Source organism: Saccopteryx bilineata, chromosome 2 (assembly GCF_036850765.1).
Source record: "Saccopteryx bilineata isolate mSacBil1 chromosome 2, mSacBil1_pri_phased_curated, whole genome shotgun sequence".
Lineage (NCBI taxonomy): Eukaryota > Metazoa > Chordata > Mammalia > Chiroptera > Emballonuridae > Saccopteryx > Saccopteryx bilineata.
This window is the reverse complement of record NC_089491.1, coordinates 263,086,007-263,105,690: the sequence shown is the minus strand read 5'-3', so window position 1 is coordinate 263,105,690 and position 19,684 is coordinate 263,086,007. Positions and strand designations below refer to the sequence as shown.

Below are 19,684 nucleotides of genomic sequence, written 5' to 3'. Positions count from 1 at the left end.
CCCCCCCCACTGGTTGATTCTTGTATGTGCCCTGACTGGGAAATCAAACCTGGAGCCTTTGTGTATCAGAACGATGCTCTAATCAGCTGAACTCCCTGGCCAGGGCCTGTCAGTGGGATTTTTTATACTGTGTTCTCCTTGCTCTCCCAGACTACCTCTCTTTTTCTCAGTTTCTATAGTTTTCACTCTCAGAGTTGAGAAAATAGAGGGATTAAGCAATCACCACTAGGACAGCATGAAGACCATCCAAAAGAGAATAAATAAAGGTTTGGGGTTTTTTTTTTTAGAATTTCTATGAGTTTATTTGAGCCAAACTGATGACAATTGCTGGGAAGCAAGATCTCAAATACTTCCCAAACAAAGGTTATTTAATCCCAACGTGCTATAGCAAGGGAGTCAGCCAACATCCCCTGCATTGGGCATAGACTCGAAGATAGGCAGTGGGCAGGTTTTACAGTGGAGAAGAGAGAAGACCTCAGGTATGCCTTGACTGGTGGTGGCATGGGGAAGCCGGAAGTGGGCTCTCCAGAGGCAGGGCATCATTCTATGTGACTATAGAGAGCTTATTTGAATCTTTCTGGTTGGGGCTGAGTTGGAAGGGATAGGGGGAGATTAGGGAAGCTGGTAGTTATTGATCAAGTCTTGACAAGTTTGGGTTGATTGCTGCATAGGTTGTGGTTTGGCTTCCCAAACTGGTGGCTGCGGAGCTTGTGGGTCAGAACCCTCTGGACATATATGGTCTGGTCATTTGTATATCTGATCTTTCACACCCGTCCTCATCCCTCCACTGGCTAGGATAACTCCAGCAGAGCTGGAAGGAGAGATGGAGAACCGCACAGAGAGGTTTTCCAGAAGAAATTAGCTGAGTTAAAATGGAACATATATGACTTTCTCAAAAAGAACGAGGGTGTCACTGTCCTTGATCCCATAGCTCCTAAAAACCGAACAATCCTGCAGGACTTGGCCTTGAAACTCCAGCTGTTGCTGATTTATAAACAGCCCCTGCTTGTCTTCTATCTGCTCCTTCAGGCCCAGGACGAAGCTGTTGGGGTCAATGGCATAGGCATGGCTTCCACCATTGGTATTCTTCACAAAGATCTGGATCTCGGGGGAGATGGTCTCCAGGAGATAGATGCGAGTGTCGGAAAAGATCCCGCCATCGGCCAGGGTGCTGCGGCTGCTAAGGAGCTGCCGCTCGCCGCCGGGCGTCTGGAAGGACAGACGCTGCAGGCCGAAGCAGCCCTGCCGCTGCCGGATCTTCTCTTTAACCTTCTTGATGGACTCATAAGGGTTCACTGTGAGGACCAAATCTCGGTAACCCTTCTGCTCCACAGTCATCTGGATGTCTCGTGCCCTCTGCACGGGAAGAGAAGAGAGAGGGGTTGAATCCATACTCCTCTGTCTGACATGCAGAAGTTCCCTTCCCCTGTCCTTACCTTTTCAACAGCAACAGCAGCAGCAGCAGCAGCAGCAAACATTTACCAAACATTGGAAGGGAGTGCCAACCACCTTCCGGGCTCTGTGCTGGGTGCCTTTTATACTCTTCTTAATGCATTTTATTCTCCCAGCAGCCCTATGAGGGGTGGCTTCTCCTATTACCCCATTTTACAGATGAGGAAATTATGGTCTAGTAGGGTGAAGTGATTCATGGAACATCATAGAGGTAGTAAGGAGCAGAGCAGGTGTATGAGCCCTCTCCAAGGTCTGTTCTTCACCATCAGAGGCCACACTCAGGGGCCCGAGAGTCCCAGGTGGCTGAAGAACACACCTGGAGGGTGCTAGGGAGGGCCAGCCCGCTAGCTGATCCTTTCTAGAAGGAATAGAGGCCTAGCATGGCCAAATCGTCTGATGTTTTGAGATAAAAATCTTTGCACAGCCCTGGCCAGGTAGCTCATTTGCTTAGAGCATCATCCCGATACTCAAAGAGTGTGGGTTTGATCTGCAGTCAGGGCACAGACAGGAACAAATCGATGTTTCTGTCTCTCTGTGTCCCTTTTTCTCTCTCTAACATCAGTAAATAAAAAAATTTTTTTAAATCTTTGCATGATGGTTTGTCCAGTCAGGAAAAATCCAGAGGCATACACTTCCTTGCCCATCTGTGGGTTTGTTGGGCTGGTGGGCTCCTGTCTATAATCTCTGCACCTTATTAGAGAACCTCTGGTTCTACCTGCCCCTGCTCCAAGCAAGCCTGACTTTTGTTCCTGCTCACACCTCTAGTCCTTTGGCTCTCAGCCCCCGCCTCAATCCTCTACCTGAACAGACTGCCTTTTTTTCTGAGTGTCTATATCCCTCCCTAGCTTCTAAGGCCCACCTCTGGCCCTCTCTTCTTCAAGAACCTTCTCTGGTGACTTCAGAGATAATATTTATGTCCCATTTCCAGAGCCCCACAAAGACCTGGCTGTGAACCCTGCTGCCTCTTAGCAGTGTGACCTTGGTCAATTAACCCATTTGAGCCTCAGTTTCCTCATCTGTAAAATGATGGTGATAATAATAATAATAATAATAATAATACTTGACATTTCTACTTTACAGAACTATCCTGGCTGAGCACGTTGCAAATTGTGAAGTACAGTGTGAATAAAATAGATTATTATGGCCTTTACCTCTCCCATATGTAGGTTTGGGTTCACATTATATTATTTAGCATTTTACTTTGTTTTCTGAGTATCTCCTCTTGTAATTCTTTCTAGAAGTTTCTTTTGCCCCCAGAGTTTGGGGCAAGGAAAGGTTTATTGATCGAGAAGGCTTAGCTCAATCACTTCTTGGCCTTTTGGCTAAGATCAAGGGAGAAGGCCAAGCTTGAAAATATGAGAGAACTAATTCTATAATTCATTTTATATGCACAAAATTCAGGTTTTGTGCATATTTCTTTCAGAGACTATTGTCCCCTTGCCCCCTTGCTCCCACCACCCACCCCACCCCAAGCCCAGTGCTGGAACAAAACAGCTGACTGAATCCACCTGCCTGGGTTCAGCTCGTGCAAGGAATGATTGGGCGCATGCAACTGATGCCCTGGTAGGTATGGGAAGAAGAGAGGAAAGGAGGACAAGAATTTGAAGATAAGAAATCTGAGGCTTAGAGAATAATGTCCCCAAGTTCACAGAGCTGGTGGGTGGTGCAGCCAGGCCTCAAACGGTCGGATTCTAATGCCCTATTGACTCTGTTGACACAGAAATAAATAAGTAAATGCCGTGTATTTATCTCATTATCTCATTCTGGGCTTCAAGCTCCTGGCAGAAGCCAGGAAAGGAGCCATTACCTTCACATTCCAACTGGTGACTGGGTTGTCCTTGTCATCGTAGCAACAGTCCTGCTTCAGGCACTGGCAGGCCCTCTGAGCGACTATGTCCCATCTGTACCCTTCTGCCACATTGTAGGTGGGGTCAGCCGGATCCAGGATGATGGGCCTGAAACACAGGGAGAGGGTATCCAGGCTCTTTCTGGTTTGGAGGCTTGCAAGCCAGAAAGAAACCTTCTCAGACATCATCTCTTCAAGCCCCTGAGCATCTGCTATGTCCAGATCCCTGGGCCAGGAAGGCCCAACAGCATTGTTTGAGAATAATGGGACAGAGATGATTAGATTTCCAAGAATTCCTCTTTGGGAGAGTTTTGTAGGTGTTTGTAAGGAATTTTGGTGACGTGTGTGGTAGGGGAAAGAGGATGAGTTGTCAAAAGGCATGCTGAAGCAATAAAGAATGCCCACTCAGGTAGATGGGCCTCTTAAGTTCAAAGACTTTGTTTTGCTGACAGGCTACATTATGTTTGAGGCTAGAGCAGCTGAATTGCTTTGGATAACAATAACAACAACACCCCTAACTACTGATACTGAGGCATTGGGCCAAACCCTATGTGAATTAACTTATTTTAATCCTTACAACAATTCTATAGGTAGGGACTAGTATTATTGTTGCTATTTCTATTTTCAGATGAGAAAACTGAGGCACAGGCCTTCCTAAGTTCTCACAACCAGTACATGGGATTCCTCCTCAACAAAGGAGAGGTTGGGCTGCCTCCAAGTGTCTTTCCTTTATATAAATGTTTAATAAATATATATATTTTAAAATTTTTTATTAATTGATTTTAGAGAGAGAGGAAGGGAGAGCAAGAGAGAGAGAGAGAGAGAGAGAGAGAGACATCGATTTGTTGTCCCATTTATCTACGCATTCACTGGTTGACTCATGTATGTGCCCTGACCGGGGATTGAACCTGCAACCTTGGTGTATCGAGATGACACTCTAACCAACTGAGCTACTCAGCCAGAGCTTGAATGAATATTTTAAACAATGTAGGCTTGAAGAGGGTCCAGTACACCTCCTTGGGTTGCTTGGCATGACCACATGTGTTGGATGCCAAGCCCATGATAAGCGCTAGCCTTGTGCTCCTATGGCTTTTGACTTAGAAGGGAGCTGCGACTTTATCTATGTGATAGAATGTGATAGTAGGCTATTGGAGTGAACTGAACATTTTAGGCTCCACGCTTGCTACTCCTAACATCCCTGGCTCCCTGAAATCATCCTGTCAGTAGGAGAGCCAGACTGTCTTATGGGATGGAGTCACCTGACCTAAAGCGATCAACTAGAGAGCCTTGTACCTAGTGATCAGACTGGTTCTGTCTGGAGTTTGTACCAGGGATGTTAGAGGCCTCAGACCTGGGAGTCAGAGGGGAGTAGGCAGGTGTGGAGAGAGCAGAAGCAGAGAGGAAAGCAGTGTGCGGGCAGTGAGACACAGTCAGGGAGAGAGGAATCTATAGGTTTGCCTCAGGTCCCAATAGTTTTGCAGCCTCGATTTTCTGGGCATCCTTATTATCAAGCCTCTTTTCATAAGGAGACCAGGTTTGTCTTCCTTGTATTTAAAAAAATAAAAAATAATAAAAAAGCAAGTCTAACTAGGCGGTGGTGCAGTGGATAGAGCATCAGCCTGGGACACTGAGAACCCAGGTTCAAAACCCCAAAGTCACCAGCTTGAGCGCAGGCTCACCAGCTTGAGTGCAGGGTCGCTGGCTTGAGTGTGGGATCATAGACATGACCCCATGGTCACCAGCTTGAGCCCAAGGTCTCTGGCTTGAGCAAGGGGTCACTGGCTCTGCTGGAGTACCCCTCACTCTCAGTCAAGGCACATATGAGAAAAGCAATCAATAAAAAACTAAGGTGCCTGACTGGGCGGTGGTACAGTGGATAGAGTGTCAGACTGGAATGCGGAAGGACCCAGGTTTGAAACCCGGAGGTCGCCAGCTTGAGCGAGGGCTCATCTGGTTTGAGCAAAGCTCACCAGCTTGAGCCCAAGGTCACTGGCTCGAGCAAGGGGTTGCTCGGTCTGTGAAGGCCCGTGGTCAAGGCACATATGAGAAAGCAATCAATGAACAACTAAGGTGTCGCAATGTGCAACGAAAAACTAATGATTGATGCTTCTCATCTCTCCGTTCCTGTCTGTCTGTCCCTGTGTATCCTTCTCTCTGATTCTCTCTCTGTATCTGTAAAAAAAAACACACACACACAAAAAAAACCTAAGGTGCCACAACTATGAGTTGATGCTTCTCATCTCTCTCCCTTTCTGTTTATCTGTTCCTGTCTGTCCTTCTATCTCTCTCTCTCACTAAAAAAAAAAAATAAATTCTAAAATGGTTTTCTGAGGGTAAGAAGGCTAAGTAAGGTAGGGAAGAACAGTGGTTTGAGGTACAAAGAAAAAGCTTATAACTGCTAAGATCCTGGTGATTTTGAAAGGAGGCCAACCAACCTGAGAAGTCAACTGTCAGTACAAGATTTCAGTGCAGCCCAGGATGGGTAGGTAGCTCAGTTGGTTCGAGAGTCATCCTGATATACCAAGGTTGTGGGTTTGATCCCGGTCAGGGCACATACAAGAATCAACCAGTGAATGCATAAATAAAGTGGAACAACAAATCTCTCTCTCTCTCTCTCTCTCTCTCTCTCTTTCCAAAAGCAATAAATTTAAAAAAAGTTTCAGTATAGCCTTAATACTTAATAAAGCCCCCTCCCCTGGAAAAGAGACACTCGATACTGCCTCTCCGTCAATTCTCTTTCTTCTCTCTCTGACATGTGATAGGCAAGCAGGGGTCCAGTACCTCTCTCTTTGGAGCTGTTTTCTGACACAGCCCTCAATGATTGGGTTCTGGAATGTGTAGTGCCTGGTCCAGTAGATACAGAGGAGCTTATAGTCCTGGAGTAGCTCCATCACAGTGGTGAGGCCTTCATCCAACCCAAAACTCTGATCCTCCTGTGTTCCCATTTCCCAGGCGTAGATGGTCAGTAGTTCGAGGGCATAGAGAGGGGGCAGCATGGCTCTGGGGCATCTGGCTTTCACATACTGTCAAAGAGATAAGAAGAGAGAGACCCCAAGAATCTGTTATAAGATGGCACAGGATGATAAACCGGAATATCCAAGTTTTTGTCTCAGTTCTGCCATCTACTGGCTGTGTAAGCTTGGCCAAGTCTGTCTCTCTGGCCCTAGATGGATTTCCCCATTTTAGAATTAAGGGGCTAGGTTAGTCCTGTGGGTTTCCAATTGTGCTTGACATAATTCCTGGGTTGGAGTTATGATGAGGTGTCTCAAGAAGTGAGCAGGATCCCAGCCTAAGCAGCTCTGGTTAATTCAATTTAAGGTACTAGATTTCAGAAAGATTTTCTTTAAAGAAAAGCTTCTTGCTCTGATTGGGTAGCTCGGTTGGTTAGTGTCATCCTGATATGCCAAAGTGATGAGTTCAATTCCTGGTCAGGGCACAGGCAAGAATCAAGCAATGAGTGCATAAATAAGTGGAAGAACAAATTGATTTCTCTCTCTCTCTGAATTTAAACGGAGCCATACAATTTATTTTCTCCATTATGAGTTAGATTTTAGTGGGATTCTTAAAACTTAGATGATGAATTGTAAGCCTTGGGAAGAATGAGGCCTTTGTTTCATTTTGGATCTTCGCTAGACCATTTAATGGTACATAAAAACAAAACAAACAAAGATCAAACCAGAAGAAAAGGTCTATGTTCCCTGCCTGGGCTGATGTTCATTCAGGATACTCTGATTTCCTCATGTTTAGGAGATACTGGGCTCCTCTAACGTTGCTGTCTGGGATATGTCCTGACCCTTTTTGGTATGATAAGCATGTGAGAAAATTGCTATTTTCCCACCACGAGCAGATACTAACTATAAACCTAGTAATCTTGGTAATCATTTCTTTCAACACCCATTATATTTTTTCATTGCATTGAGGCTTTTCTCCACAACCTGATTCCCTTGCTATTTCTCTGCAAGTTATTATTTAATACATGATTTTTGTTTCAGTTTCTTTCTGCAGTTGGAGGTCCCACTGAGGTTGTCCATCATGGGGGGACCTATTTCCCAAACTGTCTAAACTGTGTTGCCTGAGAAATGCACCACCCCCTCCCTAGACTGTTCACACTCAGACACGCCCCCCTTTCAACTCTGAGGGTGAATCTTGAATGCCAATAGATTTTATTCTTTTTTTTTTTTTTTTTTCTTTTTCTGAAGCTGGAAACGGGGAGAGACAGTCAGACAGACTCCCGCATGCGCCCGACCGGGATCCACCGGCACGCCCACCAGGGGCTAGCTCTGCCCACCAGGGGGCGATGCTCTGCCCCTCCGGGGCGTCGCTTTGCCGCGACCAGAGCCACTCCAGCGCCTGGGGCAGAGGCCAAGGAGCCATCCCCAGCGCCCGGCCCATCTTTGCTCCAATGGAGCCTCGGCTGTGGGAGGGGAAGAGAGAGAAAGAGAGGAAGGAGGGGGTGGGGGGTGGAGAAGCAAATGGGCGCTTCTCCTATGTGCCCTGGCCGGGAATCGAACCCGGGTCCCTCGCACGCCAGGCCGACGCTCTACCGCTGAGCCAACTGGCCAGGGCCAATTCTTGCTGCTGTCTCTCTCCTTCCTCCCTAAATCTACTCTGTTGCTATTTTTGTTTCTTCTTAGATTTTATTTATTCATTTTTAGAGAGAAAAGAGAGAGAGAGAGAGAGAGAGAGAGAGAGAGAGAGAGAGAGAGAAAGAAGGGAGGAGGAGCAGGAAGCATCAACTCCCATATGTGCCTTGACCAGGCAAGCCCAGGTATTCAAACTGGCGACCTCAGCACTACAGGTCAACATTTTATCCACTGTGCCACCACAGGTCAGGCTCTGTTGCTATTTTTGATTTTGGATTAGATCTGACTTTCGGCCAATTCTGATTCTCGTTCTTGTTCCTATTGTAGAGTGCCGAGTGCCACTTATGTCCCTGTTGATGACAACAATCTGTGAATATGGTTTTATGGTTTGACTACCCCATGATCTCTATTGGAAAATGGATATTAAGATATTAGGAATTATTTTCTGTTGTGTGGCCATCAAATAAGGTTTTTATAATATTTTGTATTTTTCTTTCTTTCTCTTACTTTATGTGCATCTTGAAAATTCTGTTATCTCCTGGGAGCCTCACTATTGTTGTCTTGCATATCATTATGAATATAAATGACTCAAAAATTTGTCTGCATGTCTGTATGTGACTCCCGGAATATAGCCTATAAGATTAGGAGCTGACTGATAGATGGATTTTATGCTATGTTAATTTTGACCCTTAATTAAAATAAAAAACCAAAAGGGTTAATTCTTTTTTTTTTTATAAAAGTTCAGAATTCTTTTTTTTTATTTTATTTATTCATTTTAGAGAGGAGAGAGAGAGAAAGAGAGAGAGGAGAGACAGAGAGAGAGAAGGGGGAGGAGCTGGAAGCATCAACTCCCATATGTGCCTTGACCAGGCAAGCCCAGGGTTTCAAACCGGCGACCTCAGCATTTCCAGGTCGACACTTTATCCACTGCGCCATCACAGGTCAGGCCAAAAAGGGTTAATTCTTTTTGTCTTCATGTATATAAAAGAAAAAGAATGATCTGATAACAATTTAATCTATCTGTGGGCAGATCCCTCTCTCCCCCCTCCACTATGGGGTATTTATGGAGTCTTATTGGGAATAAATTCATGGATAAAGGTTCATATCTTTACCAAAAAGGATTGAGTCAGAATTTCACCAGATTCTTCTATTCCAGAAGTAGATGACTTCATAAAAGCAGTTATTTAACCAAGGTCAAAAAAACAAGAATTGATTACCCTGGTTAATATTCTGTTTGATGGATATGTAAGAAAATAACTCTATTTAATGTATCTCCTATCTTCTCTATAGGGCTGTACTTGTGCAAACTAAGACTAAACATTCTTTGAGTGATATATTATTCCAACTGAAACCTCAGGATAAAAATTTATATAAAAATTTCTACTATAGGTTATAAACTAACAATCCTCAGAAAAACAAAGATAAGTATTTTGCAAAATAATAGCATATATAAAGTGGCTCTTTTTACAAAACTATTCAGAATGGTGGTTAAATATTCACAAAGTGACCTTAAGTTCCTTTTTTCAGGACAAAGTCATATTTACATTAGCTCAATAAAAAAAAAAAAATGTCCTCCTTCTTGCCTGACCAGGCAGTGGCGCAGTGGATAGAGCGTCAGACTGGGATGTGGAAGGACCCAGGTTCGAGACCTCAAGGTCACCAGCTTGAGCGCAGGCTCATCTGGTTTGAGCAAAGCTCACCAGCTTGAGCCCAAGGTCGCTGGCTCCAGCAAGGGGTTACTCAGTCTGCTGAAGGCCCGCGGTCAAGGCACACATGAGAAAGCAATCAATGAACAACTAAGCAGTCTCAATGCGCAACGAAAAACTAATGATTGATGCTTCTCATCTCTCCGTTCCTGTCTGTCTGTCCCTGTCTAAACCTCTCTGACTCTCTCTGTCTCTGTAAAAAAAAAAAAAAAAAAAAAGTCCTTCTTTCTACCAGGATAGAATTAGGAAAGTCAATTTATCAATAAATCAATAAAAATAAATTAAATCCATGAACAAATGTGTGTTTATGCCAGAGATCTCATCCAATTAGGTATAATCATCAATCTCACTATTACAAATTAAGGACAAAAAAACCCCCAAAACAGACCAAAAAGACAAATATTGTATGATTGCACTTATCTGAGGAAGCTAGAATAGGTCAATTCATAGAGACAGGAAGTAAGATGGTGGTTGCCAGGGGCTGGGGGAGGGGAGAATGGGGAGTTAGTGTCTGATGGGTACAGAGTTTCTATGTGGGGTGATGAAAAAGTTCTGAAAATTGAATGCAGTTGTGTTTACGCAACATTGTGAATGTAACTGCCACTGAATTGTACACTAAAAATGGCAAAAAACATTCTCTCAAACAAACGAAGAACTGAAGTCAAAAGGCTCAACTGAAAATACTTGGGGTAGTAAATTCCATCTTGTTCCCATAACTGTGCTAAATTAAACACTTCAAAGTATAAAAAGAAAACATCAGTTTGTTGGTAAATTTTTTAAAAAAATCAAGGACAGATCCTCGTATGTGGAAATGATGCCTATAAAGTCCTTCCTGATACCGACCTGATAGTGCTCTAAGGCTTATGAAAGCCAGCATTATAGATAGTAAAAATAACACTTTTTAGGCAGGCATAAGCGAGTATCAACAAACTTGGGACATCTCTGAGATCAGTGACATCCCTACAGTTAAGATTGGACAGATGAAACCTAAGGATCTAAATTACATGCTCCTGTGATGAGAAAAACACCTTTTGAAAATCAGCTTTGTTTTTCTGAGTTGCTGCCTCCACATTTCTCAGTATGATAACCCTGCTCACACCCAGAGTCTGACCATTTAGATAGAACTTGTGTTTCAGATTCCCATCATAAGTTCCTGCTTTGCTTTTCTCAGGGCACCTTTTAAAATAAAATAATTTAAGCCCAGGAAAAATTAGTGACCTGCATGCACTCCAACCACCTTATAAATAATAAGTACTACCTTGTTAACTTGGTGGACAGCCTGCACCGCCCCCACCCTCCCCTCCTCATTAAACCCCCTTGCTTCTGGGATCTGTAAGTAATAAATCTTGTGACTACTTCCTTTGTGTAGTTATATTGAAACTGCACCTTCAATCAGAACCACCCTATGGGTTTTGGTTTTCGCTTTCCCAAAGTGGGAGCTCAGATGCTAAGGAAGCTACCTGCTGACCCCTCACTCAGCAAGTTATATAATCTGCATATTCTTAATTCAATACACCAGTTTCAGCTTCTCAACGCAGTTCTTCGGTCCCTGGCAACCCCCTCTCCTCCCTGGACATGAACTGATAACACTAAACTACTACTGGCCATGAACTGATAACACTAAACTACTACTGGCCATGAAAGTCAGTAATGACACCAGGGACTATACAAAACTCCAGACAAAAACAAACTGATCCTTCCCAGCCCTATGTATGGGACTTTTTCATTCCATCATACAATACGAACTGTTTATGTCTCTATGTGTCTGTCCATCAACACATCTAACACTTAGCTAAATAAAACTTGTTGAATAAAACATCAATAATACCGAATCAAAGAACAGGTTGGTGTGAGTGAAATTAAATGAATCTTCCTCTTGTTAGTCCTTAACAGGTTAACGTGCAGCTATCTCAGTGAAATTAACATTAGCCAGTCTTAAATTGTGTAACTGGATGGAGCATGCCAAGTACTTGTTTACCGAAATTCTGTAAATTCTTTGTTTTCTTCCTTCCATCTGTTTTTCTTATCGCCCTCCCCTTCTCCCCCTCTTCCTCCTCTTTCTCTAGCTTCTTCATTATTTCATTATATAGTTCTAAAGACTAGCATTCTCCCCCCCTGCCCCCCCCCCCACCTACCTCCATTTCACCTTGAGGCAGTTGCCTGAGATGACAAATCGGGCCTTTGCCTCCACACACCCCCACCCCCGCCCTCCACACCTCCTCCGGCCCCCCTCCTGGCAGTCCCCTCACCTGCAGGTACCAGTGTTTTACCAACCGCAGCAGGCTCTTCAGCTTGGTTGGCCGATGTTTCACGAAGTTCCTCTGCAACTCGCAGAAGGAAGGAGAGAAATGTCCAGGGTCACCGTAGGTTTCAATCAGATTCACATAGACCTCAGGGTGTAACTGAGAGTTGGGAACAGAAGACCCTAGAGTGAGAGGAAGCAAAGGGAGAGGGTGTGGATTGAGGAAGCCTCAGGTTGCTATAATGCCCTGGCGTATTTCTACTTATAGCCTGAGAGAATAAAGAGAATTGTCCTTTTGGAGAAAAAATGCAGTTTTCTAATTCTTAGGCCACTCAAGGAGTATTGTCTTCCCTCAATGTCTCCAACACTTTCCCTTAATCAGAGGCGGATTAAGGTGGGTTGAGGCCCCGGGCACAGAAGAAAATATTGGGCCCCTTACATTAGAAAAAAGTGTAGAGTTGGGGTTTTGCGGGGCCCTTCAGAAGTTGGGGCCCAGGGCGCCTGCCAGGTGCGCCCACCTTAAATCTGCTTCTGCCCTTAATGTCTGTTTTGGATCTCTCTCTCAGATTTATTTGAACCTCCCATCACCATAGGGGACACCCAGTTCCAGGTAAGAAAGCCGGGCTCTGAAAACACATTTGCTGAGGGGTGTGCTGTTTTGGGGCATGCATCACGAATTCCTTGCCTCTGTCCCCCACTGTAGCTCTATGTGTTAATTTTTTTTTTAAAGTAAAGATTTTATTATTGATTTTTCAGAGAGAGGAGTGGTGGGAGGAGTGAGAAGTATCAACTCATAGTTGCTTCACTTGAGTTGTTCATTGAGTGCTTGTCCTATGTGCCTTGACCGAGCAAGCTCGGGGTTTTGCACCAGCGATCTCAGCATTCCAGGTCAACATTTTATCCACTGTGCCACCAAAGGTCAGGCTATGTGTTGATTTATCACGTGCCTTCCCTTTCTGTTCCATTCCCCTTCCCTCCCAGCATTTCCTGGGACTGCCTGCCCTCAAACCATTGGATCAGAGGCTGCTTCTGGAAAAGCCCAAACAATGACAGCCTCCACCCCCACCCCCCACCTATGATAAGTGCTACAGAAGCAGCTGAGGTTACTCTTCTAACTCCTTCCCCTCCATGGGCCTTGCCTCCTCTTGCAATCATATATTTATCTGTGTGATTCTTTGAGAAATCTGTTTCCCAAGTTGAGCTGCATGACAGCCTGAGCTGGATCAGTCCCATGCGTTGTGGTCACCAGCCCCGAGCATGACACGGGTTGAAGGGGATGAATGTGGCCATGAATGAGAAATGAGGCCGTTGCAGGTCTCTCGGGAAGGGCAAATGTGTGAGTTGGGTGGGCTGCCTCTCCCCTTACCCAGAGCCTTATAGGCAGGCACGATGGTGACAGTGATGAGCTCCTCCTTCCATCTGGTCTGGATGGTAAACACGAGAGCATCAGGGACTCCCGGGAACACCCCCAAGATCTGGAGCCCGAGGTCCAGCAGGTCCTGGCAAGTCATCAGCTTTCTCAATATCTTTCTCAAAACAGCATGGTGGTACCTGGCCTCCTCCTGGAAGCTGTGGAAACAGCTCAGGAACACCACCAGCTCCACCTCCGTGCTGCTCCTGAGCACTGTGCCGTTCCCGAAGGAGCCCACCTGCAGAACACAGAGCCTGGTTACCCTAGGCCACTGTCTGTACCAGGCAATCCCTGAGTCTCTTTATATGTTTAATAATCTCTACACCCCTGACGGATGGGGTGGGCAGTACCAATACTCACTCTTTACAGGTGAGAAAATTGAGATGTCAAGAAGGTAAGCCACTTGCCCAAGGTCACACAGAACATAGCCTGACTCCAGAGCCTAAGCTTCATATTTACCACACTGCATTGCTCTGATTCTGTCTTCTCATCTGCAGAGTCATGTTAGTTTCAAGAGAATATGAATGACTACTCCACAGGGCTGTTTGACAACTGGGGGAGGAGGGTCGGTCTGAGTAATGTTATGACATTAACAAAAGGGGCGTAGGATTGCTTGGTGGATAAGAGCCACAGCTGTAAGATGGAGCAACCTAACTTTGACCTCGACTCCTGCCCTTGTTTTTCAGCTATGTGATCATCCTGAATCCTACGTCTGTAAAATGGGAGAAATGAAAATGATAGACCATGAGTCACTGGGTAACTGGGATAATTAGATGAGGGAGTGTGTGCCAAAGGTTTGCTGTGCTGCCCACACACAGGAAGTCAGCAATATATTTATTTCTTCTCTCTCCTTTTTTTTTTTTTTTCTTTTACAGTGACAGAGAGAGAGAGTCAGAGAGAGGGATAGACAGGCAGGAACGGAGAGATGAGAAGCATCAATTATTAGTTTTTCATTGCACGTTGCAACACCTTAGTTGTTCATTGATTGCTTTCTCATATGTGCCTTGACCGTGGACCTTCAGTGGACCAAGTAACCCCTTGTTGGACCCAGCGACCTTGGGTTCAAGCTGGTGGACTTTTACTCAAACCAGATGAGCCCACACTCAAGCTGGCGACCTTGGGGTCTCGAACCTGGGTCTTCCGCATCCCAGTCCGATGCTTTACCCACTGCGCCACCGCCTGGTCAGGCTCTCCTTTTTTATTTAACTATTTAAAAAATTGATTTTTGAGAGACACAGAGAGAGAAGCATTCATGTGTTGTTCCACTTAGTTGTGTGTTCATTAGCCACTTCCTGTATGTGCCCTGGCGGGGGATCAAACCCACAGCCTTGGTGTTTCAGGATGATGTTCTAACCCAGTGGTCCCCAACCTTTTTTGGGCCACGGACTGGTTTAATGTCAGAATATATTTTCATGGACCGGCCTTTAGGTTGGGACGGATAAATGCACAAAATAAAATTATGCGACTGGCATAAAAACTGTGGTATTTTTAAATATAATTGTCGAACTTACGAGACAAGCATCAAGAGTGAGTCTTAGACAGATGTAACAGAGGAAATCTGGTCATTTTTTTAAAAAATAAAACATCGTTCAGACTTAGATATAAATAAAACAGAAATAATGTAAGTTATTTGTTTTTTTCTCTACGGACCGGTACCAAATGGCCCACGGACCGGTACTGGTCCACGGCTCGGGGTTGGGGACCACTGTTCTAACCGACTGAGCTAACTGGCTAGGATTCATTTCTTCCTCTTTATCTGGTTGACTTATATCATTCCTTCTGCTGCTTGGGATTCAGTTTCCTCATATGAATGGAAGGAGCCCAAGTTAGAGGATTTTGAAGGGGTCTCTTTGATATTCTGAGAGTCTGCTTGCTCTCCAGCCCCTGTTGCCTCTGGTATACAAAAGACCCACAACTCTCTGGCCTTCCTTCTTTCTCACTTTGGACTGCGAGGCGGAATTGCTGGAGTGAACAGACCTCAGGTCAGTTACTTCTCCTGGTGGGATGAATACTCACTGTGTCTGGCACTCCTGAAAGCCCTTTATAAATAACAAGACCTTTTCATCCTCACACCCACTAATGGACGTGACTACTAGTATAATTATCCCCAAAGTACAGATGAGAAACCTGAAGCAGTGGAGGCTCATTAACTTGCTATGGGTTCCTAGCTAGGAGTTATAGTCGTAGTTAAAGAAGCAGAATACAGGGTGGGGCTTTTTGATATTTTGCTTCCCTGGGCCTAAGTCCATGAGTCAGGCTCTGCTTCTGAGAAGGAGGAGTCTGCCATCCCCCTCCCCCGCTACTTTTTCCATTCTCATTTTCTACCTGCATTCAGACTCAGTGTTTCTGCCCCGTGTGAGAGGGTTGAGGATGGGTCCCTGTGTGCAGACGAGGACCACATTCCCTTGAAGACCTTTCTCAGTATTAAGACCCAGACAGAGAGGAAAGACCATTTAGAATAGGCTTCTTGTCCTGGCTGGGTAGCTCAGTTAATTAGAGCATCGTCTTGACGTCTTGATACACCAAGGCTGTGAGTTCAATCCCCAGTCAGGGCACATGCAAGAATCAACCAATAAATACATAAGTAAGTGGAACAACAATCGATGTTTCTATATTTCTTCTTTTCTCTCTCTCTCAAATCAATTTTTAAAACCTCATCTGACTGTATTATATGCCTTTACTTAAATCTTACCAAAAAAACCCCAGGTTTCATTATTTGCTTTAGTTCAAACCTATTTAGTTCAAACCCAACTCATTCAGGAACAAGCATTCACTCACATGGACCAGCCCAGGTCACCAGACTTTTAGGGTGAGGGGAGGGTTTAGAGGACAAATAAAGTATTATTTCTCATTAGCCATTGCTCTTTGGGTGTCTATATTATTTCATGGTTTCAAGGTGAGAAGTAGATATGGTCTGTGGGCAGAATTTGAGAGCTGGGTAAATGTCATTTCCTAATGTCAAAACTCATTCTGTTCGTAGCATCCTCCTGTCTGCAGACTTCCCTCGTTACATCTGCTACTGCAGTGGTCCCCAACCCCTGGGCTGCGACTGGTACCGGTCTGTAGGCCATTTGGTACCGGTCCTCAGAGAAAGAATAAATAACTTACATTATTTCCGTTTTATTTACATTTAAGTCTGAACGATGTTTTAATTTTTAAAAATGACCAGATTCCCTCTGTTATATCCGTCTAAGACTCACTCTTGACATTTGTCTTGGTCACGTGATACATTTATCTGTCCCACCCTACAGGCCGGTCCATGAAAATATTTTCTGACATTAAAGCGGTCCGTGACCCAAAAAAGGTTGGGGACTACTGTGCTACTGCATCATCTGGGTAGTCGGCCAGGTGGTCTGGGAGGATCTGTCTGACTCAGACTGGTGCCCCAGACCAAAAAGATAGCTCAGGCAAGAATTTATAACAATACTTTTTTTTTTTAAAGCATTTACCATGTGCTAATCAGTTAGCCTGCTTCCCCATTTGCTTGATGAGGGAGAGATGATGGTGTTGCTGAGGCTCCTGCCCAATTACAGATGAGGAGACCCAGGGTTTGAGAGATAAGGTGATGAATCTATGGTCACACAGCCAGTAAAGGAAGAAGCCAAGAATCACACCTTGGTCTGGCTGATGTCAAAATGCATGATTTTTTTACTTCTAAATCACATGACCACCAGCTTCAGATGCTGAGGATGGGTACAAAGAAAAGATGTAGGGGGTCGGAGGTGGTGTCTATGGCTTTTAAATCTTTCCCCAAGGCGGCTGCCCCTGGACATAAAACTAGAGCACTGGGCTGGAAACCATAATTCAGGGTGGGGGGTCTTAATTCCAGTCTTGCCTTTGTCACAAGCCTGCCGTGTGACCTTGGGACATCTGTCACCCTCTCTGTGCCTCAGTTTCCTTAATGCTTAAAAGAGGGATTGACTGAGACTGTCAGAGTCTCATGCCCTTTTTAGTTTTGACTCTATTGAATTTTGATTTTAACTAGGACAGGAGGTGACATAAGGCAGCTGGAGAAAGGGCCTGGGGAAAAATCTCTCTGGGGCACTCTGGAGCCCTTGCTATGGAGTCAGATAGACCCTGGGTCAAATCCCAGCTCTACCACTAGCTGTGTGACCTTGAGCAAATCACTTCACCTTTCTGTGCTTTCATTTAAAAAAACCTTTTTGGCCCTGGCCGGTTGGCTCAGCAGTAGAGCGTCGGCCTGGCGTGCGGGGGACCCGGGTTCGATTCCCGGCCAGGGCACATAGGAGAAGCGCCCATTTGCTTCTCCACCCCCCTCCCCTTCCTCTCTGTCTCTCTCTTCCCCTCCCGCAGCCGCAGCCGAGGCTCCATTGGAGCAAAGATGGCCCTGGCGCTGGGGATGGCTCCTTGGTCTCTGCCCCAGGCGCTAGAGTGGCTCTGGTCGCTGCAGAGCGACGCCCCAGAGGGGCAGAGCATCGCCCCCTGGTGGGCAGAGCGTCACCCCTGGTGGGCGTGCCGGGTGGATCCCGGTCGGGCGCATGCAGGAGTCTGTCTGACTGTCTCTCCCAGTTTCCAGCTTCAGAAAAATACAAAAAAAACCCCACCTTTTTATTATAAAAATTGGAAATATAGAGAATGGAATACAATGAACATGTGTATGTGTGTGTGTGTGTGTGTGTGTGTGTATACACACATATACAGTCAGCGATAGATTCAGCAAGTCTGAATTCCTCGCCACATTTGCTTCATTTAAACAAGTGTTTTCCAACCCCCAGTCCGTGGACCCATCTGCCAAAAATTTCGTGCTAGTTCACAAAAGAGTTAACTACCCTGATGTCATATGAAAATTATAGACCCAATGATCTTAGTTGAATTTGCTTATGCTCAGGGTGATTCCTGCCTTAGCGGTTCTAGAAATAATTTCCCTATTTTCATCAGTCCCAAGTGTAAAAAAAAGCTGAAAACCACTGAAACTACATTAAATTACAAACACCAAGAAACTTTGTCCAATATTTTAGCATTTGTGTCCAACAAAAGAGAACGTTTCCCCTATAACCTCAGAGCTATTACACTTAACAAAATCAACAATGATGTCCTTACATTGTCTAACATCCAGGTCATATTAAAATATCCCCAATTGTTTCTAAAGGGTATTTTATGGATGATCTATTCCCACCAGGAGCCAGTCAAAGACCTTGCTTTGCATTTAGTTGTTAGGAATCTTACATCTCTGAGCCTCTATTTTGCTCATCTGAAAAACGGGGAAAGAATAGTATTTACCTCACAGGGTGCACAAATTAGTGGCAATATATCACTATATTCTATGTAATAAGGGGTTAGAGGCTAGTGTACCCTGAAAAGTGAACTGTTATTAGCTTCCTTACCAGGTTGTTCTGCTCAAGGCAGCAGTGTGGTGACGTGCAGGCAGCTAAGGTGGGGTGTCTTAAGATGTTAGCAGCAGGGGCTAGGCAAGAGGTCTCCAGCATCCTCCGGGATGAGGACCCTCATACTGGGTTTGCCTGGCCCTGGCTAGGGACAGAGAAGATCAGCCTCACCTTCACCAACTTTAGCACCCGCACTGTCTCCGACCCACGCTTCTCCTCAATGGGCTCATCCCGCAGGAACTGCTCCACGATCCGCACAGCCTCCAGCACCTCTTCTTTCCACTCCCGGCTGGGCTGCAGCCACTGAGCCACGAAGGAGTCCAGCTTGGAGGCAGAGGTTTCATACAGCTCTGGGGACAGTGCCATCTCTGTCTGAGAGTACTACTCCTAGACAGATATATAGCCACACACTCAGCTCCTGGCATACACTCCCTCCCTTAAGGAGGCTCTTCCTCTGTTGTCCTCCAGCATCCTGTTACGATAAAGTCACATAGTGGAGAGTAACCAGGAGTGACCAGGCTGATCTGGGGATCCCTTCTTGGAGACCCCTCGCTGTAGCAGAGGCATTGAGGGACACTTGAGCTGAGGCCAGAAAGTTGGGGCCACCTTAACAGGCTTGGCTTCCAGCTTACCTTTTCTGCTATTGGTTTCGATTCTCAACTTTTTTGAGTTTCCCTTTGATGACGTTTGGAAAGTGAAATTGGCTTGAGTTTGGCCCTTAGAGGAGGCAACTCTCCTAATAGGTCAAAGCTGGATGGTATCTGGCAATCCAGTCACCCCATCTTGTCACACAAACTGAAGTTCAGAAAGAAAATGGACTTGTTCATGGTTGGGATGGGCACTAGGACCTCTGGAATCAGACAGAACAGACTTTATTTATTTACTAGCTGTACCTGGCCACGAGCCTCACGTTGCTGTGGCTCAGTCTGGTTAAATGGAAAAGAAAGAAAAGAGAAAGCTCACATTTCTAATATGTTTAATTTCACAATGCTTGTGGGTATACAATATTTTTTGTTGTTCCATTGTCTGTGCAGATATAGAGACTGTCTGGTTTGCCAAGTCTAGAACACGCAACATATAATTGTCCATGTGAGAAGCA

The 19,684-nt window shown here is 45.2% G+C and overlaps 1 protein-coding gene across 1 annotated transcript; it reads right to left on the bottom strand.

Annotated features, from left to right (window-relative positions):
• Nucleotides 1-19,152, bottom strand: OASL (2'-5'-oligoadenylate synthetase like). The gene is made up of 6 exons (XM_066255053.1): nucleotides 18,757-19,152; nucleotides 13,196-13,478; nucleotides 11,837-12,012; nucleotides 6,080-6,321; nucleotides 3,260-3,407; nucleotides 1-1,356 (listed from the first exon to the last, which is right to left on the bottom strand). Exons 1-6 carry the CDS (start codon nucleotides 18,949-18,951, stop codon nucleotides 868-870), a joined length of 1,533 nt encoding a protein of 510 aa, XP_066111150.1. The 5' UTR covers nucleotides 18,952-19,152; the 3' UTR covers nucleotides 1-867.
• Nucleotides 19,153-19,684: the final 532 nt, after the last annotated feature.